Below are 22,189 nucleotides of genomic sequence, written 5' to 3'. Positions count from 1 at the left end.
GAATGTAGTGGAACAGAGAGATCTAGGAATAACAGTGCATAGTTCCCTGAAGGTGGAGTCTCATGTAGATAGGGTGGTGAAGAAGGCTTTTGGAACGCTGGCCTTTATAAATCAGAGCATTGAGTACAAAAGTTGGGATGTAATGTTAAAATTGTACAAGGCATTGGTAAGGACAAATTTGGAATATTGTGTACAGTTCTGGTCACCGAATTATAGGAAAGATATCAATAAATTAGAGAGAGTGCAGAGACGATTTACTAGGATGTTACCTGGGTTTCAGCACTTAAGTTACAGAGAAAGGTTGAACAAGTTAGGTCTCTATTCATTGGAGCGTAGAAGGTTGAGGGGGGATTTGATCGAGGTATTTAAAATGTTGAGAGGGATAGATAGAGTTGACGTGAATAGGCTGTTTCCATTGAGAGTAGGGGAGATTCAAACGAGAGGACATGATTTGAGAGTTAGGGGGCAAAAGTTTAAGGGAAACACGAGGGGGTATTTCTTTACTCAGAGAGTGATAGCTGTGTGGAATGAGCTTCCTGTAGAAGTAGTAGAGGCCAGTTCAGTTGTGTCATTTAAGGTAAAATTGGATAGGTATATGGACAGGAAAGGAGTGGAGGGTTATGGGCTGAGTGCGGGTAGGTGGGACTAGGTGAGATTAAGAGTTCGGCACGGACTAGGAGGGCCGGAATGGCCTGTTTCCATGCTGTGATTGTTATATGGTTATATAATGCTGTTTCCTTTGCGGATGTAGCGTGTAGTGTAAATGTCCATGATGGCGGGAAGAGAGACCCCGATGATCTTCTCAGCTGACCTCACTATCCGCTGCAGGGTCTTGCGATCCGAGATGGTGCAATTTCCAAACCAGGCAGTGATGCAGTTGCTCAGGATGCTCTCAATGCAACCCCTGTAGAATGTGATGAGGATGGGTGGGTGGGAGATGGACTTTCCTCAGCTCCTGGGCTTTCTTTGCTATGGAGCTGGTGTTGAGGGACCAGGTGAGATTCTCCATCAGGTGAACACCAAGAAATTTGGTGCTCTTTACAATCTCTACCGAGGAGCCGTGGATGTTCAGCGGGGAGTGATCGCTCCGTGCCCTCCTGAAGTCAACAACCATCTCTTTTTTTTTGTTCACATTAAGAGACAGGTTGTTGGCTCTGCATCAGTCCGTTAGCCGCTGCACCTCCTCTCTGTAAGCTGACTCGTTGTTCTTGCTGATGAGACCCAGCACGGTGGTGTCATCGGCAAACTTGATGATATGGTTTGAGCTGTGTGTTGCAGCACAGTTGTGGGTCAGCAGAGTGAACAGCAGTGGACTGAGCACGCAACCCTGGGGAGCCCCCCGTGCTCAGTGTGATGGTGTTGGAGATACTGCTCCCGATCCGGACTGACTGAGATTTCCCATTCAGGAAGTCTAGGATCCAGTTGCAGAGGGAGGTGTTCAGGCCCAGTAGGCTCAGCTTTCCAATCAGTTTCTGAGGGATGATTGTGTTGAATGCTGAACTAAAGTCTATGAACAGCATCCGAACATATGTGTCTTTTTTGTCCAGGTGGGTTAGGGCCAGGTGGAGGGTGGTGGCAATGGGGTCATCTGTTGAGTGGTTGGGACGATACACAAACTGCAAGGGGTCCAGTGAGGGGGGCAGCAGGTTCTTGATGTGCCTCATGATGAGCCTCTGGAAACACTTCATGATGATGGATGTGAGTGCAACGGGACGGTAGTCATTTAGGCAGGACACTGAAGACTTCTTCGGCACAGGGACGATGGTGGCGGCCTTGAAGCACGTTGGAATGGTGGCGCTGCTCAGGGAGATGTTGAAGATGTCAGTGAGAACATCTGCTAGCTGGTCTGCACATCCTCTGAGCACTCTACCAGGGATGCTGTCTGGTCCAGCAGCCTTCCATGGGTGATGATTCTGTGATGATTTAAGGTTGCCATCAACTCAGTACTGAAAGTAGATCTATACCATCTGCCCAGGATAGAGGAATTCTTTGCAAACCTTTCTGGAAGAAAATAACTACAGATGGAGATGAAAGAAGAGTAAAGTTCTTCTCACTATAAACCATAAGACAATAAGCTATAGGAGCAGAATCAGGCCATTCAGCCCATTGAGTTTGCTCCGCCATTTCAGCATAGCTGCTCCAATTTGCCTCTTAGCCCCAATCTCCTGCCTTCCCCCCCATATCCCTCCATGCTCTAACCAATTAAGAATTTATCAACATCTTCCCTAAATATACATAAAGACTTGGCATCCACAGCTGCCTGGGGCAACAAATTCCACAGATTCACCACTCCTTAGCTAAAGAAATTCCCACTCCTCTCCATTCTAAAAGAACACTCCTCTATTTTGAGGCTGTGTCCTCTCGACTTGGATACACCCACCATATGAAATATCTTCTCTACATCCACTCTACCGAGGCCTTTCACTATTCAATAGGTTTCAATTAGGTCACCCCTCATTCTTCTAAATTCCAGTGAATACAGGCCCAGAGTCATCAAACACTCTTCATATGACAAGCCTTTCAATCCTGGAATCCTTTTCGTGAACTTTCTTTGAACCCTCTCCAGTTTCAGCACATCTTTTCTAAGATGAGGGGCCTGTGACTAGAGTCCTTAATGAGAATGGCTTGGACCCAAATGCCGAAATATCCAAGGCTAGGATGGAGACGCAGCTTCAAACTGGATTGAGAATCTGTGCACAAAGCAAACAAGAGACAAAATCACGAGCTTACGATTGAGCACCTAACCTCAGTTCAGGTGCTCCTTTACTGCTCAATCCTTGGAGCCCAAAACATGATTGCCAATTAGTGGGTCTGTCCTAAATCTTCAAAGGGGCCGTGCCAGCTATCCACACTCCAGGGAGTTAGAACGTCTAAACCTCGGAAGCTGGTGGGATGGGTGAGTGTTGTTACAGGGCCCAAAACTGCTCACAATACTCGCAGTGAGGCCTCACCAGTGCTTTATAAAGTCTCAACATTACATCCTTGTATTCTAGTCCTCTTGAAACGAATGCTAACATTGCATTTACCCTCCTCACCATAGACTCAACCTGGAATTTAACCTTCAGGAAATTCAGCACAAGGACACCCAAGTCCCTTTGCGCTTCAGTTTTTTTTCTATTTTCTCTCTCTACAGAAAATAGTCAACCCTATTGTTTCTTCGACCAATGTGCCTGACCATACACTTCCGGACACTGTATTCCATCTGCCATTTCTTTACCAATTCTCCTAATCTGTCTAAGTCCTTCTGTAGCCTCTCTGTTTCCTCAAAACTACCTGCTCCTCCACCTATTTTTGTATTGTCTAGAAACTTTGCAACAAAGCCACCAATCCCATCATCCAAATCATTAACGTATAACATAAGAAGAATTGGCTCCAAAACTGACCTCTGTGGAACATCACTTGTCACCAGCAGCCAACCAGAAAAGGCTCCCTTTCTTCCAACTCTTTGCCTCCCACCAATAAGCCACTGCTTTATCACTGCTAGAATCTTTCCTGAAATACTATGGGCTCATAGCTTGTTAAGCAGCCTCATATGTGGCACCTTGTCAAAGGCCTTCTGAAAGTCCAAGTACACAATATCAACTGATTTTCCTTTGTCTATCCTCCTTGTTATTTCTTCAAAAGAATTCAGGCAAGATTTTCCTTGAAGAAACCATGCTGACTACGGCCCACTTTATCATGTACCTCCAAGTACCCCAAAACCACATCCTTAACAATTGACTCCAACATCTTTCCAACCACTGAGGTCAGACTATCTGGCCTATAATTTCCTTCCTTCTGTCTCTCTCCCTTATTGAAAAGTGCAGTGATATTTGTGTTCTTCCAGAACCATTCCAGAATCTAATGATTCTTGAAAGATCATTACTAATGCCTCCACGATCTCTTCGGCCTCTTCTTTCTAAGCCCTGAGATGTATACCATCTGGTCCAGGTGATCTATCTACCTTCAGACCTTTCAGTTTCCCAAGAGCCTTCTCTCTCATAATGGTAACTTCACACATTTCATGGCCCCGACACTTGAAATTTTCACCATATTGCTAGCGTCTTCCACAGTGAAATCAAATGCAAAATACTTATTCAGTTCGTCTGCATTTCCTTGTCCCCCATTACTAGCTCTCCAGTGTCATTTTACAGCAGTCTGATATCCACTCTCACCTCCTTTTTACACTTTATGTATCTGAATAAACTTATGGTATCCTCTTTAATATTATTGGCTAGCTTACTTTGGTATTTCAGCTTTACCTTCTTAATGACTTTTTAGTTGCCTTCTATCAGTATTTAAAAGCTTCCCAGTCGCAAAGTTCCCACTAATTTTTGCTCTATTATATGCCTTCTTGTTGGCTGTGATGTTGGCTTTGACTTGTTAGCCATGGTTGGGTCATCTTGTCTTTAGAATACTTCTTCCTCTTTGGGATGCATATATATGCTGTGCCTTCTGAATTGCTTCCAGAAATTCCAGCCATTGCTGCTCTGCCGTCATCCTTGCCAGGGTACTTTTCTAATCAATTCTGGACAGCCTCTCTCTCATGGCTCCGTGATTCCCTTTACTTCACTGTAATACTGATACATCTGACTATAGCTTCTCCTTCTCAAATTTCAGGGTGAATTTGATCATATTATGATCACTTGCCCCTAAAGGTTCTTGCAGTTCCTTAGCTCTATCCACAATGATTCAACACCTTCCGACCCAATGTTACCACTTTCTAATTATTTAATTTCATATTTTACCAAATAAGCCATGCCACCCCCTCTGCCTTCCTGCCTATCCTTTCAATATAATTTGTATCATTGGATATTAAGCTCCCAAGAATATTCTTCTTTCAGACATGATTCAATAATGACTACAACATTATACTTGCCAATCTTTAACTGTGCCAGAAGTTCATTTACCTTATTCCATATAGTGCACACATTCAGATATAACACCTTAAGCCCTGTATTCATCTTTTCTGATTTTGTCTGCCTTTTATGTTGCAACTCATCCTGTTGACTGTGATTTTGCCCTGTCATCAGACTCTCCTTGCTAGAAGTCTCACTAAACTTTGCCTCTGTTTGTAAACTCATCTTCAGCACTTCCACTCCAGTTCCCATCTCCCTGTCAAATTAGTTTAAACTCACCTGAACAACTGTAGCCAACCTGCCCATAAGGATATTTGCTCCCCCCCCCCCACCTTGGGTTCAGGTGTAACCCTTTCCTTTTGTACTGATCATAGCTTCCCCAGAAGAGATCCCAATGATCCATAAATCTGAACCACTGTTCCCTACAGCATTCATCTGTGAAATCATCCTACTCTTACTCTCACTGGCGTGCGGCACAGGCAGGAATCCAGATATTACTACCCTGGAGGTCCTGTTTCTTAGCTTTCTACTTAGCTCCCTAAAATCAGGACCTCCTCAGTTTGTCTGACAATCTACCTCATCCAAGCCTGATGAGCCAAAACCAGTGTAAAGACTGGTAAACTCCAAAAGAATGGCTGTTTGACCTGCACTTGAATTATTCTTATGGGCCCTTTCTAATGAATCCCTCTTGCTGATTGGTCACTCCTCAAATCAGAAAAATGGCCGTGAAACTTAGCCACCCTCAATAAACACTCACAATGGGTTTTCTCTCCATAATAGGCTTATTTTTGGAGTAACATCTGTACCTGCGCTCTAGGAGAAAGCTGTGGACCAGGTGCTGCAAGGCTGTCCAGATACTCAGTGTTACATGGATGACGTTATTGTTAATGGTAAGGATGACAAGGAACATCTCCAAAATCTCAAGACAGTGCTACAAAGATTCGAAGATTATGGGCTTAGAGCACAACGTGACAAGTGTGAATTCTTTAAACCAAGCATCACTTACTGTGATCACACCATTGATGCACAAGTTTTACATAAGTGTGCTGAGAAAATTCACACAGAGGTGGGTGTCCCAAGGCCAAGGGATGTGTCGCATTTGCAGTTCTTTTTAGGATTTATCAAATACTGTCTCAGGTTCCTGCCAAACTTAGCTAATGTACTTTATTTCTTGAACTCATTACTGTGATCAGGAAGAAATGGCAATAGACAAAGTGCTTCATTTTGAGTACTGTTGGTGGAGGGGCCTACCTGGAGGAAGCAACAGCAGCCATGGCTCTGGCACTGGCACTGAGTCTGGCCCTGTGGCTCAGAAGGGTAGGGAAATGAAGAGGATGGCAGCAGTAATAGAGGCCTCTATAGTCAGGGGGACAGACAGGTAATTCTGTGGATATAAAACAAAAACATGGATGGTAGTTTGCCTCCCAGGTGCCAGGGTCCGAGACATTTCTGAACGCATCCACAATATCCTGAAAAGGGAGGGTGAGCAGCCAGAAGTCGTAGTACATATGGGTACCAACAACATGGGTAAAAGAATGGAGGCAGTCCTAAAAGCAGAATACAGGCAATTAGGAAGGAAGCTGAGAAGCAAGACCTCAAGTGTAGAAATCTCAGGACTGCTGCCTGTGCCACACACTAGTGAGGAGGGGAATAGAATGAGGAGGCAGATAAATGTATGGGTGAAGAATTGGAGCAGGGGGCAGGAATTCAGATTTCTGGATAATTGGGTCCTCTTCTGGGGCAGGTGTGCCCTGTACAAAAGGGATAGGTTGCACTTGAACACAAGGGGGGCCAATATTCTTGCGGGCAGGTTTACCAGAGCTGTTGGGAGTGGTTTAAACTAATATGGCTAATAATATCAGTATGATAGAGCTGAGGTTGAGCCAGCAGGTTTACAAGTTGATGATGGGTGTAACATGAATGTAACGACTGACAAACCAGTAATTGGGTACAAATGCAGACAGAGCAAAGAGTTAAATTGTACCACAGAGGCAAAATTCAAAAGAGTGAAGAACGCAAGTCTGAAGGTGCTGTACTCAAATGTGTGTAGCATTCAGAATAAGGTGGACGAACTCATGGTGCAATTAGAGATTGGTCGGTATGTTGTTGTGGGCATCACTGAGTCATGGCTGAAAGAAGGCCATAGTTGGGAGCTTAACATCAAAGGATATGATTTGTATCAAAAGGATGGGGAGGAAGGCATAGGCAGTGGTGTGGTCTGTTGGTAAAAGTGGAACTACATCTTTGGAAAGAGATGACATAGGATCAGAGAATGTTGAATCTTTGTGGGTGGAGTTAAGAAACTGCAAGGGTTAAAAAAAACACCATGATGGGAATCATATATAGGCCTCCAAATAGTAGCCAAGACATGGGGTTGAGATTGCAAAGGGAGGTGGAGAAGGCATGTAATTAGGGTAATGTCACAATTTTAATGGGGGACTTCAAGATGTGAGGGGATTGGGAAAATCAGGTTGGTGTCGGAACGCAAGAGAAGGAATTTGTTAAATACCTATAAGATGGCTTTTTAGAGCAGCTTGTCCTTGAGACGACTCAGGGAGAGGGTGTTGTGTAATAAACCAGACCTTAGTAGAGAGCTTAATGTAAAGGAACCCTTAGGAGGTAGTGATGATAATATGATTGAATTCATACTGCAATTTGAGAGGGAGAAGCATAAGTCACAATTATCAGATTCACAATGGAATAAAGGGAATTATAGAGGCACGAGAGAGGAGCTTGCCCAGGTGGATGGGAGGGGGTCACTGGCAGGGATGACGGCAGAGCAGAAGTGCCTAAAGTTTCTGGAAATAGTTTACAAAGTGCAGGATAGATATGTCCCACAGAAGAAGTAGTTCTCAAATGGTGGAAGTAGGCACCTGTGTCTGACAAGGGAAGTTAAGGACTGCATAAAAGCCAAGGAAATGACATATAAGGTAGCAAAAGTGAGTGGGAAGTTGGATGATTGGGAAGCTTTTAAAATCCAACAAAAGGCAACTAATAAAGCTGTAAGAAGGGAAGGATGAAATATGGAGGCAAACTAGCAAATAGGATAAAACAGGATACTAAAAGTTTTTTCAGTTATATAAAGAATAAAAGAGAGGTGAGAGTTGATATTGGACCGCTGATAAAAGATGCTGATGAGATGGTAATGGGAGACAAAGAGATGGAAGATGAAGTTAATGAGCATTTTACATCAGCCTTCATTCCCAGAGGTCCGTGAGTGTCGGGCAGCTGGAGTGAGTGCCATTGCTATTAAAGAGTGCTTGGCAAATTCAAAGATCTTAATGTGGCTAAGTCACCTGGACCAGATGGACTACATCCCAAAGTCCTGAGAGAGGTTGCTGAAGAGATAACAGATGTACTGTTCACGGCCTTTCAAGAATCACTTGATTCCCATTTTTGTCTTGATTTATGAATTCCTAATTTAATTGTCTGCTTTTGAATCAAATTATACATACAAGATGTAAATTTTTTAATTTTTCCTTTCTGAATTAATATTTCTATTTCACTAGGTTTTGGTATCAACATTGTTTGTCCCAGCTTTTCTCGTAAATAAGCTTTTAATTGAAAATAACAGAAAAGAGTGTTATTTGATATTTTATATTTATTTTTTAATTGATCAAACGACATCAATATACCTCCTTCAAAACAGTCACTTATATATTTAATCCCCTTTTGAAACCAATTATGTAAAAGTTTATTATCCATTGTGAAAGGAATAAGCCTATTTTGAATTAAAGTCCTTTTTGCTAATAAAGATTTCTTTATCTCATCATCCATATTTACCTTATTCCATAAATCAACCAAATGTCTTAATATAGGAGATTCTTTTTTTTTCCCGTATCCATTTGGATTCCCATTTATATATAAAATCTTCTGGCGTATTTTCTCCTATCTTATCTAATTCTATTCTAATCCATGCCGGTTTTTCTTCATCAAAAAAAGACGCAATAAATCTAAGTTGATTTGCTTTATAATAATTCTTAAAGTTTGGAAGTTGTAACCCTCCTAAATCCAATTTACATGTCAATTTTTCCAATGATATTCTTGACATCTTTCCTTTCCAAAGAAATTTCCTTACATATTTATTCAGTTCTTGAAAAAACTTCTGAGGTAATTGTATTGGTAGAGTTTGAAATAAATATTGCAATCTAGGAAATATATTCATGAATGTTAAAATTGATGGAAAAAATTGGTCAAGATTATGTTCTGATAGTATGAGAAATACAATAAATGTTTGACTTAGATTAATACACTATAATTTTTTACATCAATTATATATAACACCACAGAAAATAAATAGATTAAATTCAAATATGTCTGACCAATGTTTTCGATGTAAACAAGAAATTGGTACTTTTTTACATTCTACTTGGTCTTGTTCTAAAATTCAACCATTTTGGATTAACTTAAGATTTTTATTGGAACAAATTATTGGAGTACAAATTCCACATACTCCATTGCTATTTTTATTAGGAGACATTGAAGGGACAATAACGAAATTTAAATTGAATAAGTATCAGAAAAAATTTATAAAAATTGCTTTGGCAGCAGTCTGCCCAGATCAATAGCTAATCCTCTGGTTAGACACACTTTGCGTATATGGGCTCAGTTCAGAAAATGCTACGGTTTCCAGGGGTTTTCCATTTCTAGCCCTGTCACACATAATCACCTTTTTTTACCTACCACGTTCGATTCAGCATTCCATGTTTGGTACAGGAAGGGCATTAGACATTTTGAAGATCTCTTCATTGATAACCGCTTCGCTTCTTTTCAACAGCTCTCTGTTAAGTTCAACCTGCCTAACGCTCACTTTTTCAGATATCTCCAAATCCGACACTTTACTGCTCCTTTAATTCCTAACTTTCCTGAAATACCTGCGAAAAATGCTATGAACCTATTTCTCTCCATTAATCCACTAGGTAAAGGTTTAATTGCAATTATCCAAGATAAACTAGCAGCCTTACGACGGGCCCCTGTGGATAAAATTAAAATGGCCTGGGAGCAGGATTTAAATATCTCCTTATCCGAGGAGAGCTGGGACTCAGTTCTCAAATCGGTTAACTCAACCTCTCTTTGTGCTCGCCATTGTCTCTTACAGTTTAAGATTGTTCATAGAGCCCATATGTCTAAATCTAAACTATCTCGATTCTACCCTGGCATTAGTCCGCTCTGTGATAAATGCAAGAGGGGCGTGGCCTCTCTCATCCATATGTACTGGCTCTTTCCTAGCTTGGAGATATTCTGGAAAGGTGTCTTCACTACACTATCGGGTATTCTGAATCAGCACCTAGAACCTAACCCCTTAATTGCTCTGTTCGGTTTTTGGGGCGAGACAGATTTATGTCTGGGTCCGACCAAATGCCGAATACTATCCTTTGCCTCTCTCCTGGCGAGACGCTTGATCCTCCTTAGATGGAGAGATGTTGCCCCGCCCACTCATGCGCAATGGCTTAACGACATTATGGCCTGCTTGGACCTCAAAAAAATTAATTATTCAGTTCTCAATTTGGATCTAAAGTTCCAAATGATCTGGGGGCCTTTTATCGAGTACTTTCATAACCTTCCTCTTGACTAGGGTTTTTTTTTCTTTTCAGTCCCTTGCTTTCAGCTCCCTTTTTTTTTTCTGGTAGTAGGCATTATTATCCTCTGTTGCTAAGTGTATTCACAGTCTGGGAGTTTGACTGTCCGGACTTATACTCTCTATATTGTGTGGTGGTTGGTCTGGAATTGTTTTTTTTTCTTGTGTTGTGGGGTTTGGGGAGGACACTAAGCTCACTTGTCTTTAATTTAGGTGCTTTTTTGTTAAATTCTCTTCCTGTGTAGCATATTGTTATTGTATGCTTAATCTTGCTCTGTATTAATGCTCCTCATTGGGATTTGGGGTTTTTAATTTTGTAAAATGTTTTGAAAAACTAATTAAAAAATTTAAAAAAAATTTAAAAAAATTGCTTTGGCAGTAGCCAAAAAAGTTATTGCAGTTACTTGGAAATCTGATTTAAATTTAACTATGGATCATTGGAATAATGAAATACATAGTTGTATTCCATTTGAAAAAATTACGTATAATTTAAGAAATGAATATGAGATATTTTTGAAAATTTGGTCACCATACTTACGAAAGATAGGATTAGATACATAGGTCCTTTGAAGATAAAATTATAGTAATTGGGGAAAGTGAAAATAAATATCAAAATTATTTTGAACTCCATGGAACATGTGGGGATCCTCCGATATCCAGGCAATCTTTCTTCTCTTTTCTTTCTTTTTTTTTCTTTTTCTTTAGATAAGGGTTAAGGAGGGAGGGTTAAGGGGAGGGGGGAGGGTTAATATCACTTTTCTTACCATTTCATTATTACATTTATTCTTGTAATTTCTAAAATTCAATAAATAAATAATATTTAAAAAAAAGAATCACTTGATTCTGGCATGGTCCCAGAGGACTGGAAAATTGCAAATGTCACTTCACTTATTAAAAAGGAAGGAAATTACAGGCCAGGTAGCCTGGCCTCAGTGATTGGGAAAGTGTTGGAGTCTATTATTAAGGTGAGGTTTCGGGGTACTTGGAGATTAATGATAAAATAAGTCAAAGTCATGATAATACATTTTGGTAAAAGGAACAATAGTGCGGACTATTATCTAAATGGGGAGAAGTTTCAAACATCAGAGGTGCAGGGGGACTTGGGAATCCTCGTGCAAGACTCCCAGAAGGTTAATTTACAGGTTGTGTCTGTGGTAAAGAAGGCAAATACAATGTTGCCATTTATTTCAATGGGAATAGAATATAAAAGCATGGAGATAACTGTGAGGCTTTATACAACACCTAGTCAGGCCACACTTGGAGTATTGTCAATTGTTTTGGGTTCCATATCTCAGAAAGGATATGTTGTCATTGGAGAGAGTCCAGAGGAGGTTCACAAAGATGTTTCTCGGAATGAAGGCATTAACATGTGGAGTGTTTGGCAGCTTTGGGCCTGTACTCACTGAAATTTAGAAGAATGTGGGGGAAGCTCATTGAGACCTACCAAATGTTGAAAGGACTAGATAGGGTGGATGTGGAGAGAATGCTTCCTCTGGTGGGGGTATCTAGGACTAAAGGTCACAGCCTCTAAATTGATGGATGACCTTTTAGAACAGAAGTAAGGAGGAATTTTTTTTTAGCTAGAGAGTAGTCAATCTGTGGAATGCTTTGCCACAGACTGTGGTGGAGGCCAGGTCAGGTCCACAGGTATACTTAGAGCGGAAGTTAATGGTTTCCTTATTGGTCAGGGTATCAAAGGATATGGCGAGAAGGCAGGTGTATGGGGTTGAGTGGGATCCCGGATCAGCCATGATGAAATGGTGGAGCAGTCTCGATGGACTGAATGGCCTAATTCTGTTCCTATGTCTTATGGCCTAAAGCAGTGTGAGGTGGCTTTCAAGAAGGTAAAGGAAATGGTGACATTAGACACTGTACTCACACATTATGATCCACATCATCCAGTGATGTCTCGCCTTATGGTGTAGGTGCAGTCATGTCACACGTTATGAGTGATGGAAATGAATACTCCATAGCCTTTACATCAGGTTCCTTTACTGCTGCAGAGAAAATTTATGCACAGATTGACAGAGACACCTTCAGTTTGGTATTGTGTAAAATATTTCAACCAGTATTTGTATTGGAGAGAGTTTACCCTCATTACCAATCATCAGCTACTGGTGTCCGTTTTCAGTCCACAGAAGGGTGTTCCACTAACAGCAGCATGAATATTGAGATGGGCTCCATTTCTTGGAGGACACAACTACAAAATTGAATTCTAGAGGCTGACTAATCATGGAAATGCTGATGGATTGTCTTGCTTACCCTGAGAAAAGGAAATATCTGAAAAATTTACAAACTAAAACACTCTTTTTGACATATTCTCCCCAATGCAAATTGAAAATCTTCCCTATTATAGCAGAGATATTCCAAAGGGAATGCAGAAAGGACCCCACACTCTCAGGTCTATGTGGCCATACTAAATGGTTGGAATGTGCAGCAGAAATCCCAGTTCCCCCATTTTTACCATTTTTCAAGGAACTTGCCCTTGGGGATTGAGACTTATTGTACCATCCAGGCTGACAGCTAAAGGTTTAGAGGAACTATATGCCTGTCATCTAGACATGGTCAAAATGAAAGTGTTGGCTCGAAGCTATGGTGGCTGGGATAGATCAGTGAATGGAGGAGATTGCCATGCACTGTTTGGGATGCCAACACATCCAGATGATGCCAAGAGCATTTGGGAGAAGAAAGAAGGAAGGTGTCCAGTGCTATCAGAACCACTTCCTGCAGTACCAGAACCAATTCCTATTAGTGCCACTAAAGAGCTCCCAGACCTGAGATTATTTCACAGTCACGAGTTTCCCCTGCCAGGCAGAGTGATCCCAATTGCTTGACAGAAAAGACGCCTCGCAGGAGTAAGAAATCTTCCACAGCAATTAAACCTTTTGGCCTCAATGGGAGTTTATATATAAATATAATTATATACATATACAAACGGTACCTATAAACAGTATTCGCCCCTCCTTGGAAGTTTTCATATTTTATTGTTTTATAACATTGAATCACAGTGGATTTAATTTGGTTTTTTTATACTTATCAACAGAAAAAGACTCTTTCGTGTCAAAGGGAAACCAGTTCTCTGCAAAGTGATCTCAACTAATTCAAATATAAAACACAAAATAGTTGATTGCTTAAGTATTCTCCCCCTTTAATATGACACACCAAATCATCACTAGTGCAGACAATTGGTTTTGGAAGTCACATAGTTAGTTAAATGGAGAACTGGTTTTGGAGATGTGTGCAGTCAGGGTGTTTTAATTGACTGGTAAAAATACACCTGTGTCGGGAAAGTCCAACTGCTGGTGAGTCAGTATCCTGGCAAAAATTACACCATGAAGACAAAGGAACACTCCAAGCAACTCCATGGAAAGGTTATTGAAAAGCACAAGTCAGGAGATTTATACACGAAAAATTTCAAGTCACTGAATATCCCTTGGAGTACAGTTAAGTCAATCATCAAGAAATGGAAAGAATATGGCAGTTGTAAATTTGCCTACAGCAGGCCGTCCTCAAAAACTGAGTGACCATGCAAGAAGGGGACGAGTGTGGGAGGCCACCAAGAGACCTATGACAACTCTGGAGGAGTTACAAGCTTCAGTGGCTGAGATGGGAGAGACTGTGCATACATCTGTTGCCCGGGTGCTTCACCAGTCACAGTTTTATAGGAAGTGTGGAAAAGAGAAAGCCACTGTTTGAAAAAGAATTCAGCAAGAGTTTGCCGGAAGGCACGTGGGAGACTCTGAAGTCAGCTGGAAAAAGGTTCTATGGTCTAACAAAAGCAAAATTCAGCTTTTCGGCCATCAGACTAAATGCTGGTTAGCGTAAACCAAACACTACACACCATTCCTACCATGGTGGCGGCTGTTTCATGCTGTGGGGATGCTTCACTCCACAGGCCCTGAAAGGCTTGTTAAAGCAGAGGATAAAATTAATGCAACAATATACAGGGAAAACCAGAAGGAAAACCTGATGTAGTCTGCAAGAGAACTGTGACTTGGGCAAAGCTTTGTTTTCCAGCAAGACAATGACTCCAAAACTGCACAGGATTGTTTTAAAAAACAACAAAGTTAATGTTTTGTAGTGGCCAAGTTTGAGTCCAGACCTCAATCCAATTGAGAATTTGTGGCTGGACTTGAAAAGGGCTGTTCCCTCACTATCTCTATGCAATCTGACAGAGTTGGATCAGTTTTGTAAAGAAGAATGGGGAAAAATTGCAGTGTCCAGATGTGCAAAGCTGATAAAGACCTATCCACACAGATTCAAGGTCATGACAAATCAGCATGTAGAATGATTGAATATCTTGTTGAATGGTGCCACAACACCAATTTCTCACTCAATGTTAACAAAACCAAAGAGGTGATTGTTGACTACAAGAGGAAGAATCAAGACATCTATGAACCAGTCAGGGGATTGGTGGTGGAGAGGGGGAGTAACTTTAAATTCCTCAGCGTTATCATTTCAGAGGATTGATCCTAGGACCAGCATGTAAGTGCCACTACTTAACTATAAGTGTGTGCAGATTCAGGATGTCATCTAGAACTTTGTATAGGTGCACACTGGAGGCTATCCTTACTGGTCGCATCATGGCTGGGTATGAAATCACCAATGCACATGAAAAAGCCTACAAAAAGTAGTGAATAAGGCCCATCATAGAAAAAGCCTTCCCCTCCATTGAGCACATCTACAAGGCCCGCTGCCACAAGAAAGCAGCATCAGTTATCAAAGACACCCCTATCATCCAGTCCACGTTCTCTTCTCGCTGCTACCATTGGGAAGGAGGTACAGGACCCTTGGGTCCCAAATCACCAGGTTCAGTAACAGTTATTACCCTTCTACCATCAGGCTCCTGAATCAATATGGATAACTTCACTCGCCTCAACAATGAATTATTCCACAGCCTATGGACCCACTTTCAAGGACACTTAAACTCATGTTTTCAATATAATTAGCTTTTGTCTTCTTATGCATATTAATAGCATCTGTGTAGTTTTTCATTGATTCTACAGTTCTTTGTATCTATGAATGCCTGCAAGAAAATGGGTAGTATATGACGACATATACATGGTTTTATAACAAATTTACTTTGAACTTTTAATATTGAAAATTGCCAAAATGATAGAATAGGATTATAGATCAGTTGCAGATAAGGGTGGAGAGATAAAGTTCAATCTGGCCCAATTTAAAGCGTTGGACTTTGGGCGATCAAATGTGAAGGGCAAGTACAGTTAATGACAAAACCCTTAAAGTGTTTATGGGATCCTGGTGTTCAAGTACTAGCTCCCTGAAAGTGTTTGCACAAGTTTGTAAGGTGGTATTGATTATTTGCCTTTATTACATGAGGCACCGAGTTCAAGAGTTAGCCCTATAAAACTCCGATTTGGACTATTGCAGCCATTATAGGAAGCATGTGGAGGCTGAGGGGAGATCTAATACAAGTTTATAAAATGATAGACAGTTGTTAATCTTTTATCCAGTGCTGAAACATCTTATACCAAGGGACTTACATTGAAGATGGGAGGGTTAATTCACAGGAAATGTGCAGATTTTCTCTCACACCCACAAACTCAAAATGGAGGATATGGAATTTGTGTAAAAAGGATTTAGTTTAACACAATATTGTGGGCTGAAGGCCCTGTTCTTATTCTGTATGGTTTTATTTTCTATCCAATGATAACCCTACTTGCAACCAGTAGTAAAATGGTCTTTCTAACAGAAATTTGTACCGTCAGCATTCTGAAGGAGAACCTGACTAATTTTCCCCAAACCAAATTAATTCATAGTTCCAGAGACTTTAGTTACAGCAGAATTAACAAACTCTTCCAAACCTCCTAATCACCTTGGAAAAGAAAGGGGAAATTAATTACACTTATTACACAAAAACTCTTTATTCAATATTTATTCAACACAAAAACCTTGAATATGGACCTCATTCACTTTCGGTAAGGGACACATATGTACATATATAACAATTTTATTTGGAAAAGCCACAGTAGTCTTTGTGCACCTCTGTTGCAAGCTTGTAATTACAAAGGCTTCTTGTTGTGCATTTGATGTTTAATTTTCACATTCGCCAAAGAACTGAGCAGTTTAACAGACTTTTTTTTAAATCAGGTTCTTCCCCCTATTCCTCCCCTCCAAAGTAAAAAGGTTTAATAGTACAGGAAACGAGCAAGATTTTACACAACCCAAGCTGAGTAAAGGTTGAAAAAAAAACTATTTTTGCAGTCCACACCCTGATAAAGGTTATGTCCGGCCATAAATCTCCAAATGTTGCTGCATTCTCAGTGGTTAAATCTATTACTGTTGTGATAAATGATAAATACAACATGGCAAATGCTTTGGAAATTTCCAGCAGGGTCAAAATACAAAACAGACATCACTGCATTACAGACAATAGTTTATTACCCATGTTCCATTTTGGCACCTCCTTTGTTGTCAAAAATGCTGGCAAAAACTGAACAAAATCCATATTTGTAAAATAAAACATGTAAAGATAATGTTCACAACTAGGGATTGATACCGATTATTCCATTGCAATACTAAAATTAATGTTAAAATAAACTTTCAGAAATAGTGAGCAATTAGGCTTCTTTCAATGTAGTTTCAAGTGTGCATGACACTAGTGGGATGCCTAATGAGATTAAGTAGCTTTGAAGACTCGTGCTCATTTACAAGAAAAAGAGAAAAATAAAACAAGCTCTCCCTCCAATAAACATGGACACAACTCAAAACAATTCGACAATGCTGTGGCTAATCAAGAAGATAAAACTGATGAGGTGTACTGATGAGGTGCAGCTTAGAATTGCATCCGTTCTTCACAATTACCAAATGTTAGTTTGAAACAGGGGGAGGGGTCACACTTGGTTTTGGTGACCACTGCTACCTCAAACATGTTGAAGTCCAATAGCATTAGCAGAGATTCACAAAGTACTCTCTGGGTGGGTGCATTTTCCTTCAGAGAAGTTCTCTCCCATTTATTTCAGTAATGCCATCTTCCATATATTTCTCAGCAATACCAACTAAAAACTCATTTACTGGGATCAGCATCATAGCACTAAGCTATTGATCACCCAAATTTTGAAGTGCTTGATGAAGTTTGTCTTCATCTGAAATTCTATGCCACATAGTTGTATTGGTTGGTATTTTCTTTGTCTCTCTCCATGTAGTCCCTGTCAATTAAACTCTCAATTCTTTTCTTTAGATCAGCAGGCTGAAAGAAAAAAACAGGAAATATTATTAATATGGCAGAAAATTATAGCATGATGGACTGTGCCTAACTCTGATTTCATTTAACAGAATTAATGGTTTCTCAACTGATGGCCGACAAGGAACATAACCACATTTCCTGCATCCACCCACATAATGCCTAGTAATTCACAAACGTGATTATCTCTTTACAGTTTGAGGGTGAAAAATTACATTGACAAATCAATTAAGTAAAATATTCGTAATACATACCTTGACTGGAAATTTCAGCTGGTTATATACTTCAGATACAAGAAGATTGTGGCTCAAAGTTTTTCTCATTTTCATGATTCGCACAATAGCAGCATCTATTTGATACTGCCTATCTTGGAATACCCTCTCAGTGGTGCTGGCCTGCTCTTCAACCTACAAAAAAAGTGTTACAGTTGCAATACTTGAAAGATAATATGATCAGGCTAATCTTATTAATACTAGAATTAAATGGAAGTAATGTTTGAAAAGGAAAATATAGTCAAGGGATATTAAAAAACTTTTACAAAAGCAGTGATTGAACTAAACTTTCCACAATTTTCTTGTATTTCTATAGTGCCCTAAATATGGTAAAACATTGAAGATGGTAAGGAATTGGGATGGTTAAGAATGGTTTGATTTAACTTTAGGCATTGGCTATCGAAAGTGATGGACGAGATAAATATAAAATTTATTAATTCCATTTTGAAAGCTAGAAGTTTTTCTTTAAATTCCCTTTGAAATTGGGTTTTCCAAATTTTCCTAGTTCCTCAACTGGTTATGACAGTTTATGTCAATGCAGTTCTCAGCATTTTGATAGTATCCTCAATGCCAAATAAATTAATTTTAATATGCCCAATGAGCTGAACGAAACTATTTGCATTAATATACAAGAGTTAAGTGGTAAATAGTGTGTTCTTTTACAAGGAAGAAATCTAATATAAATATGAATGTATATATTTAATAATGAAAAAATATAATTGTTATAAAAACCTGCCGGCATTAACTGTGCAGGCTCAAACATCCAGAATGGCCAGTTGTGAATTATAATGAAGGAACATATGCTACTACACACCAGTATTCAGGAAAAGTATAAGGAGGAAACAAGAAAATGTGATTAAAAATTCTTTTTAAAAAAACCTGTCTTTCACTTTTGTAGATTATGCGGAATGAGGGAAGCAAAAAAAATTGTAAAGTTCTTTAGCAGAATTTAGTAAGTATTAACAAAAACAGTCTTGCAAATGGCTAAAAATAAGCCTGCAATGCTTCATTAATGGGATAATTTATGATCTGGATCTGAGCCACTGCTTTGATATAGCATGATTAGGTGCCTTAAAAATACTCCATTCTCCAACACTAGCATTTCTTGTACCTCCAACCGTTAAAACCATTCACATCAACATTACACAATTAGTGTTTATGTATTTTAATTGGTAGCCCTCTCAAGAAATGAGGGGATTTGTGTACCGTTTCTTTCATCTGGATCTGGTTAATCTTGATCCTGAACAACTTATGTTTGAAATCATCATTACAGGTGAACTTATCATAGTCTTCTACATCTTTGCTTTTCGGAGTCTTGGTCAATACACGTGCTTTGCCACATGCCAATGACTGTAATGTTCTTCGTAATTCTCCGTCCTCTGATGATAAAATTTTCATAATTAATAACTTTATACAATATTTGAGACATCTGTCCCTCCCACCTTCTCATAATTATACTTAAGACATCCTCCAGTATTTTGTGTAATTGGCCATTTTCTTCTGAGCCAAGACAGTGAATGAGAGCAAGCTTTTCAAAAAGTCACAATAATTCTGGTCTCATCTAATCTCAATATTACAATGGACACTTAATTTCAAAAAATTCACCAGACAACAGAAAAAGAAATGTTTTTTTTCCCTTTTGCACTGCTCAAGTTAAATTATGTATTTTAATAAGCAGCCTCAACTCAGATCACCTAACCAGTATAAACCAACCAATTTTTTAAAATATTTAGAGCATATTTACAAGAAAACTGATTAATTATTCCAGTATTTAAATAATTGTTCTATCACACATTTTATTGGAGAATGACAAATACAAGTTTCTGACATTTGCTTTCTTAGAAATATATTTCTCCATTTTTTTAAAATCCAGTTTTACAAAAGAATACTTCTGGACATCTTCTACAGCTACATATTTCATTCTGGGGGGAAAAAAAACACAAACCTATTCCAGTAGCAGTTTTAATTTCCTCCAAACTGAACTCTTCCCCTTCATTAAACATGAGTAGAACCAGTGTTTGGAAAAGTGACACTTGAAGCTCTTTCTTACCCTATCATAAAAGGAGAAAACATTTATAAAAATGCTATTTCCTTTATTAAAATGTTGTAACAATTTATCCAATTTTTAACATATAAATTGAGTTATATAGGTTCAGAAAATGGATGAATTCAATCCTGTAATTTGCCCTGTTAAAATGAAGATAGAAATACATATGTAATGAATAATCATATGTCCTTAAATAGGCTAATTGTCAGTAAATGCAACTTAAAAAAATATTCACAGGATGTGTGCACTGTAGGCTTGGAAAGCACTAAGATGGCAATGGGCAATCTCCAGGTTCAAATTAGAAATGGTGCCATGCATTCTCTGCTATAAGGTAGAAAGTGCAAGTTGGGAGGCTCCGCTGAGGTTGGCAATGAGCCAGTTTCAGTTTTATAACTTTTCCATTGGTGTCAAAAATTGTCTTCATTCCAAACTTCAAAACACATGTCACGTTACCTCTGGAAAAAATATTAAGGCATTTAAAGCAACCACTTGAATTTACAAGTAAGTGATAATGTGGAGAATTATTCAACAGTAATTCTATAAATGCCTTCCTTCAAATATTCTCACGACCTTGAGTGCAGTATATACAGTTGACCCTCCTTATTCGCAGGGGATTGGTTCCGGAACCTTCCGCAGATACCAAAAAACGCGGATGCTCAAGTCCTTTATTTAACCTGTCTCAATATGGTGGTCTTTAGGACCCAGCGGAACACCGGACCTTATTTAACATGTATCAGTACAGTGGACTTTAGGACCTTGCGCAGCTCTGAATCCGCAGGGTTTCTGTTCACGAAAATAATCACGATCACGATTGAAAATTAAGTGGAAGTAATAAAGCAATCAGAAAGAGGTGAAGCGCCATCGGTCAATGGAAAAGTGTTAGACTACAGTCGGTCAACGATCGGAACAATTTTAATGGAGCATTTGAAAGGCCCTGCCCCGATGAAAGCTACAATTATTACTAAGCAACGCAGTGGTTTAATTATTGAAATACATATGTTTCTTAAGTGTTTTATATGCATAGAAAGGTAAAATATATACTATATACTAAGACAAACGTTTTTCTAACTGAGGCCACATAATACCGGATGTAGCCGTTCCGACTTCAAATCCAACTTGAAGACGGACTCAGGAACAGAACTCGTTCATAACCTGGGGAGTGCCTATACTTTTAAATCATCTCTCAATTACTTATAATACCTAATACAATGTTAATACTATGTAAATAGTTGTTATACTGTATTGTTTAGGGGAAAATGACAAGAAAAAACAGTCTCAAACAACTCGTGCTGGAGAGAAAACTTCCGGATTTTCCTGCTCCGCGGTTGGTTAAATCTGCGGATAAGGAGGGCTGTTGTGATGGAAAAATAACTGGTTCTTTGATTCTCAATAGTAGAGGACTGGACACACAGTTTTAATAATAAGGAATTTATTTACAAGGGGAAGTCGGGTCAACACAAGCAACTACAATATTCTAACAAAAAACGCTTAGGGTTAACACGTGTGGGGAAGGTCGGGTCGGCTGTACAATACACAGAAAGCGGTGTGGGGACAGGGTACAGTTACACATACAAAGAACAAGGGAAAAGCACTACGACAGCTAACCCCCTTGACCATGGATAGCTGCGGCTCCCTTACCAGGACAACCGATAGACCTTCCCTAACATAAATCAATGCACTTACCTTCAATGAGGTGGTCTGTAAGAGAGACTGAGCCAGGCACATGTCTCACCTTTTATAGCATGGGGCTGGGCAAGATAATCCAATTAAGGTGACCAATAATTTAGGTGTGCATTGATTAGTTGGGAGGGACCAAATGTTGATTGGCGTGTGGTGTGTCCTCCGACCAGCCAGACGGCAGTGCGTCTGTCACATAGCCGGTATCTCTGGATACAAGGGCTGAGTGTACTATACAGTCCATCCCAGGATCATTCATAGCTTTCTAAGTCTACTGACATGTTTTTCTGCAAGTCATCACTGGATAGTTGCAGGGCTTAAGAAGCTTTTTCATATAAAATAAATACTGCAATGGCATATCCTGTCAGGCACAGGAAATGTTGTAACTGTCAACTAGATTGTTTTGGTCTTTGCTAGAGTAAACATCATATGGAAAGAAAACATCTTGAGCAACAGCATTTGTGAATTACCTGTGCAAAAAGATCATGCACCTTCCATTTTAGCAATCCTTTTCTCAAGCATTTTAATGTTAGTCAGTTACCAAGTAAACCTATCATTCTGGCCTAATAATGC

At 39.6% G+C, this 22,189-nt stretch overlaps 1 protein-coding gene across 1 annotated transcript in view; it reads right to left on the bottom strand.

The window, feature by feature from the left end:
- Positions 1 to 16,297: 16,297 nt before the first annotated feature.
- cul4b (cullin 4B) overlaps positions 16,298 to 22,189 on the bottom strand; it is a 57,139-nt gene continuing 51,247 nt past the window's right edge. The window contains exons 17-20 of the mRNA XM_073058094.1: positions 19,838 to 19,943; positions 19,099 to 19,271; positions 17,875 to 18,027; positions 16,298 to 17,626 (exon numbers count right to left, since the gene is read on the bottom strand). Coding sequence (XP_072914195.1) covers positions 17,531 to 17,626; positions 17,875 to 18,027; positions 19,099 to 19,271; positions 19,838 to 19,943 — 528 coding nt within the window. The 3' untranslated portion in view covers positions 16,298 to 17,530. The remainder of the gene's footprint in view (positions 17,627 to 17,874; positions 18,028 to 19,098; positions 19,272 to 19,837; positions 19,944 to 22,189) is intronic.

This window comes from Hemitrygon akajei, chromosome 10 (assembly GCF_048418815.1).
Source record: "Hemitrygon akajei chromosome 10, sHemAka1.3, whole genome shotgun sequence".
NCBI lineage: Eukaryota > Metazoa > Chordata > Chondrichthyes > Myliobatiformes > Dasyatidae > Hemitrygon > Hemitrygon akajei.
This window is presented reverse-complemented; position numbering and strand designations above follow the sequence as displayed.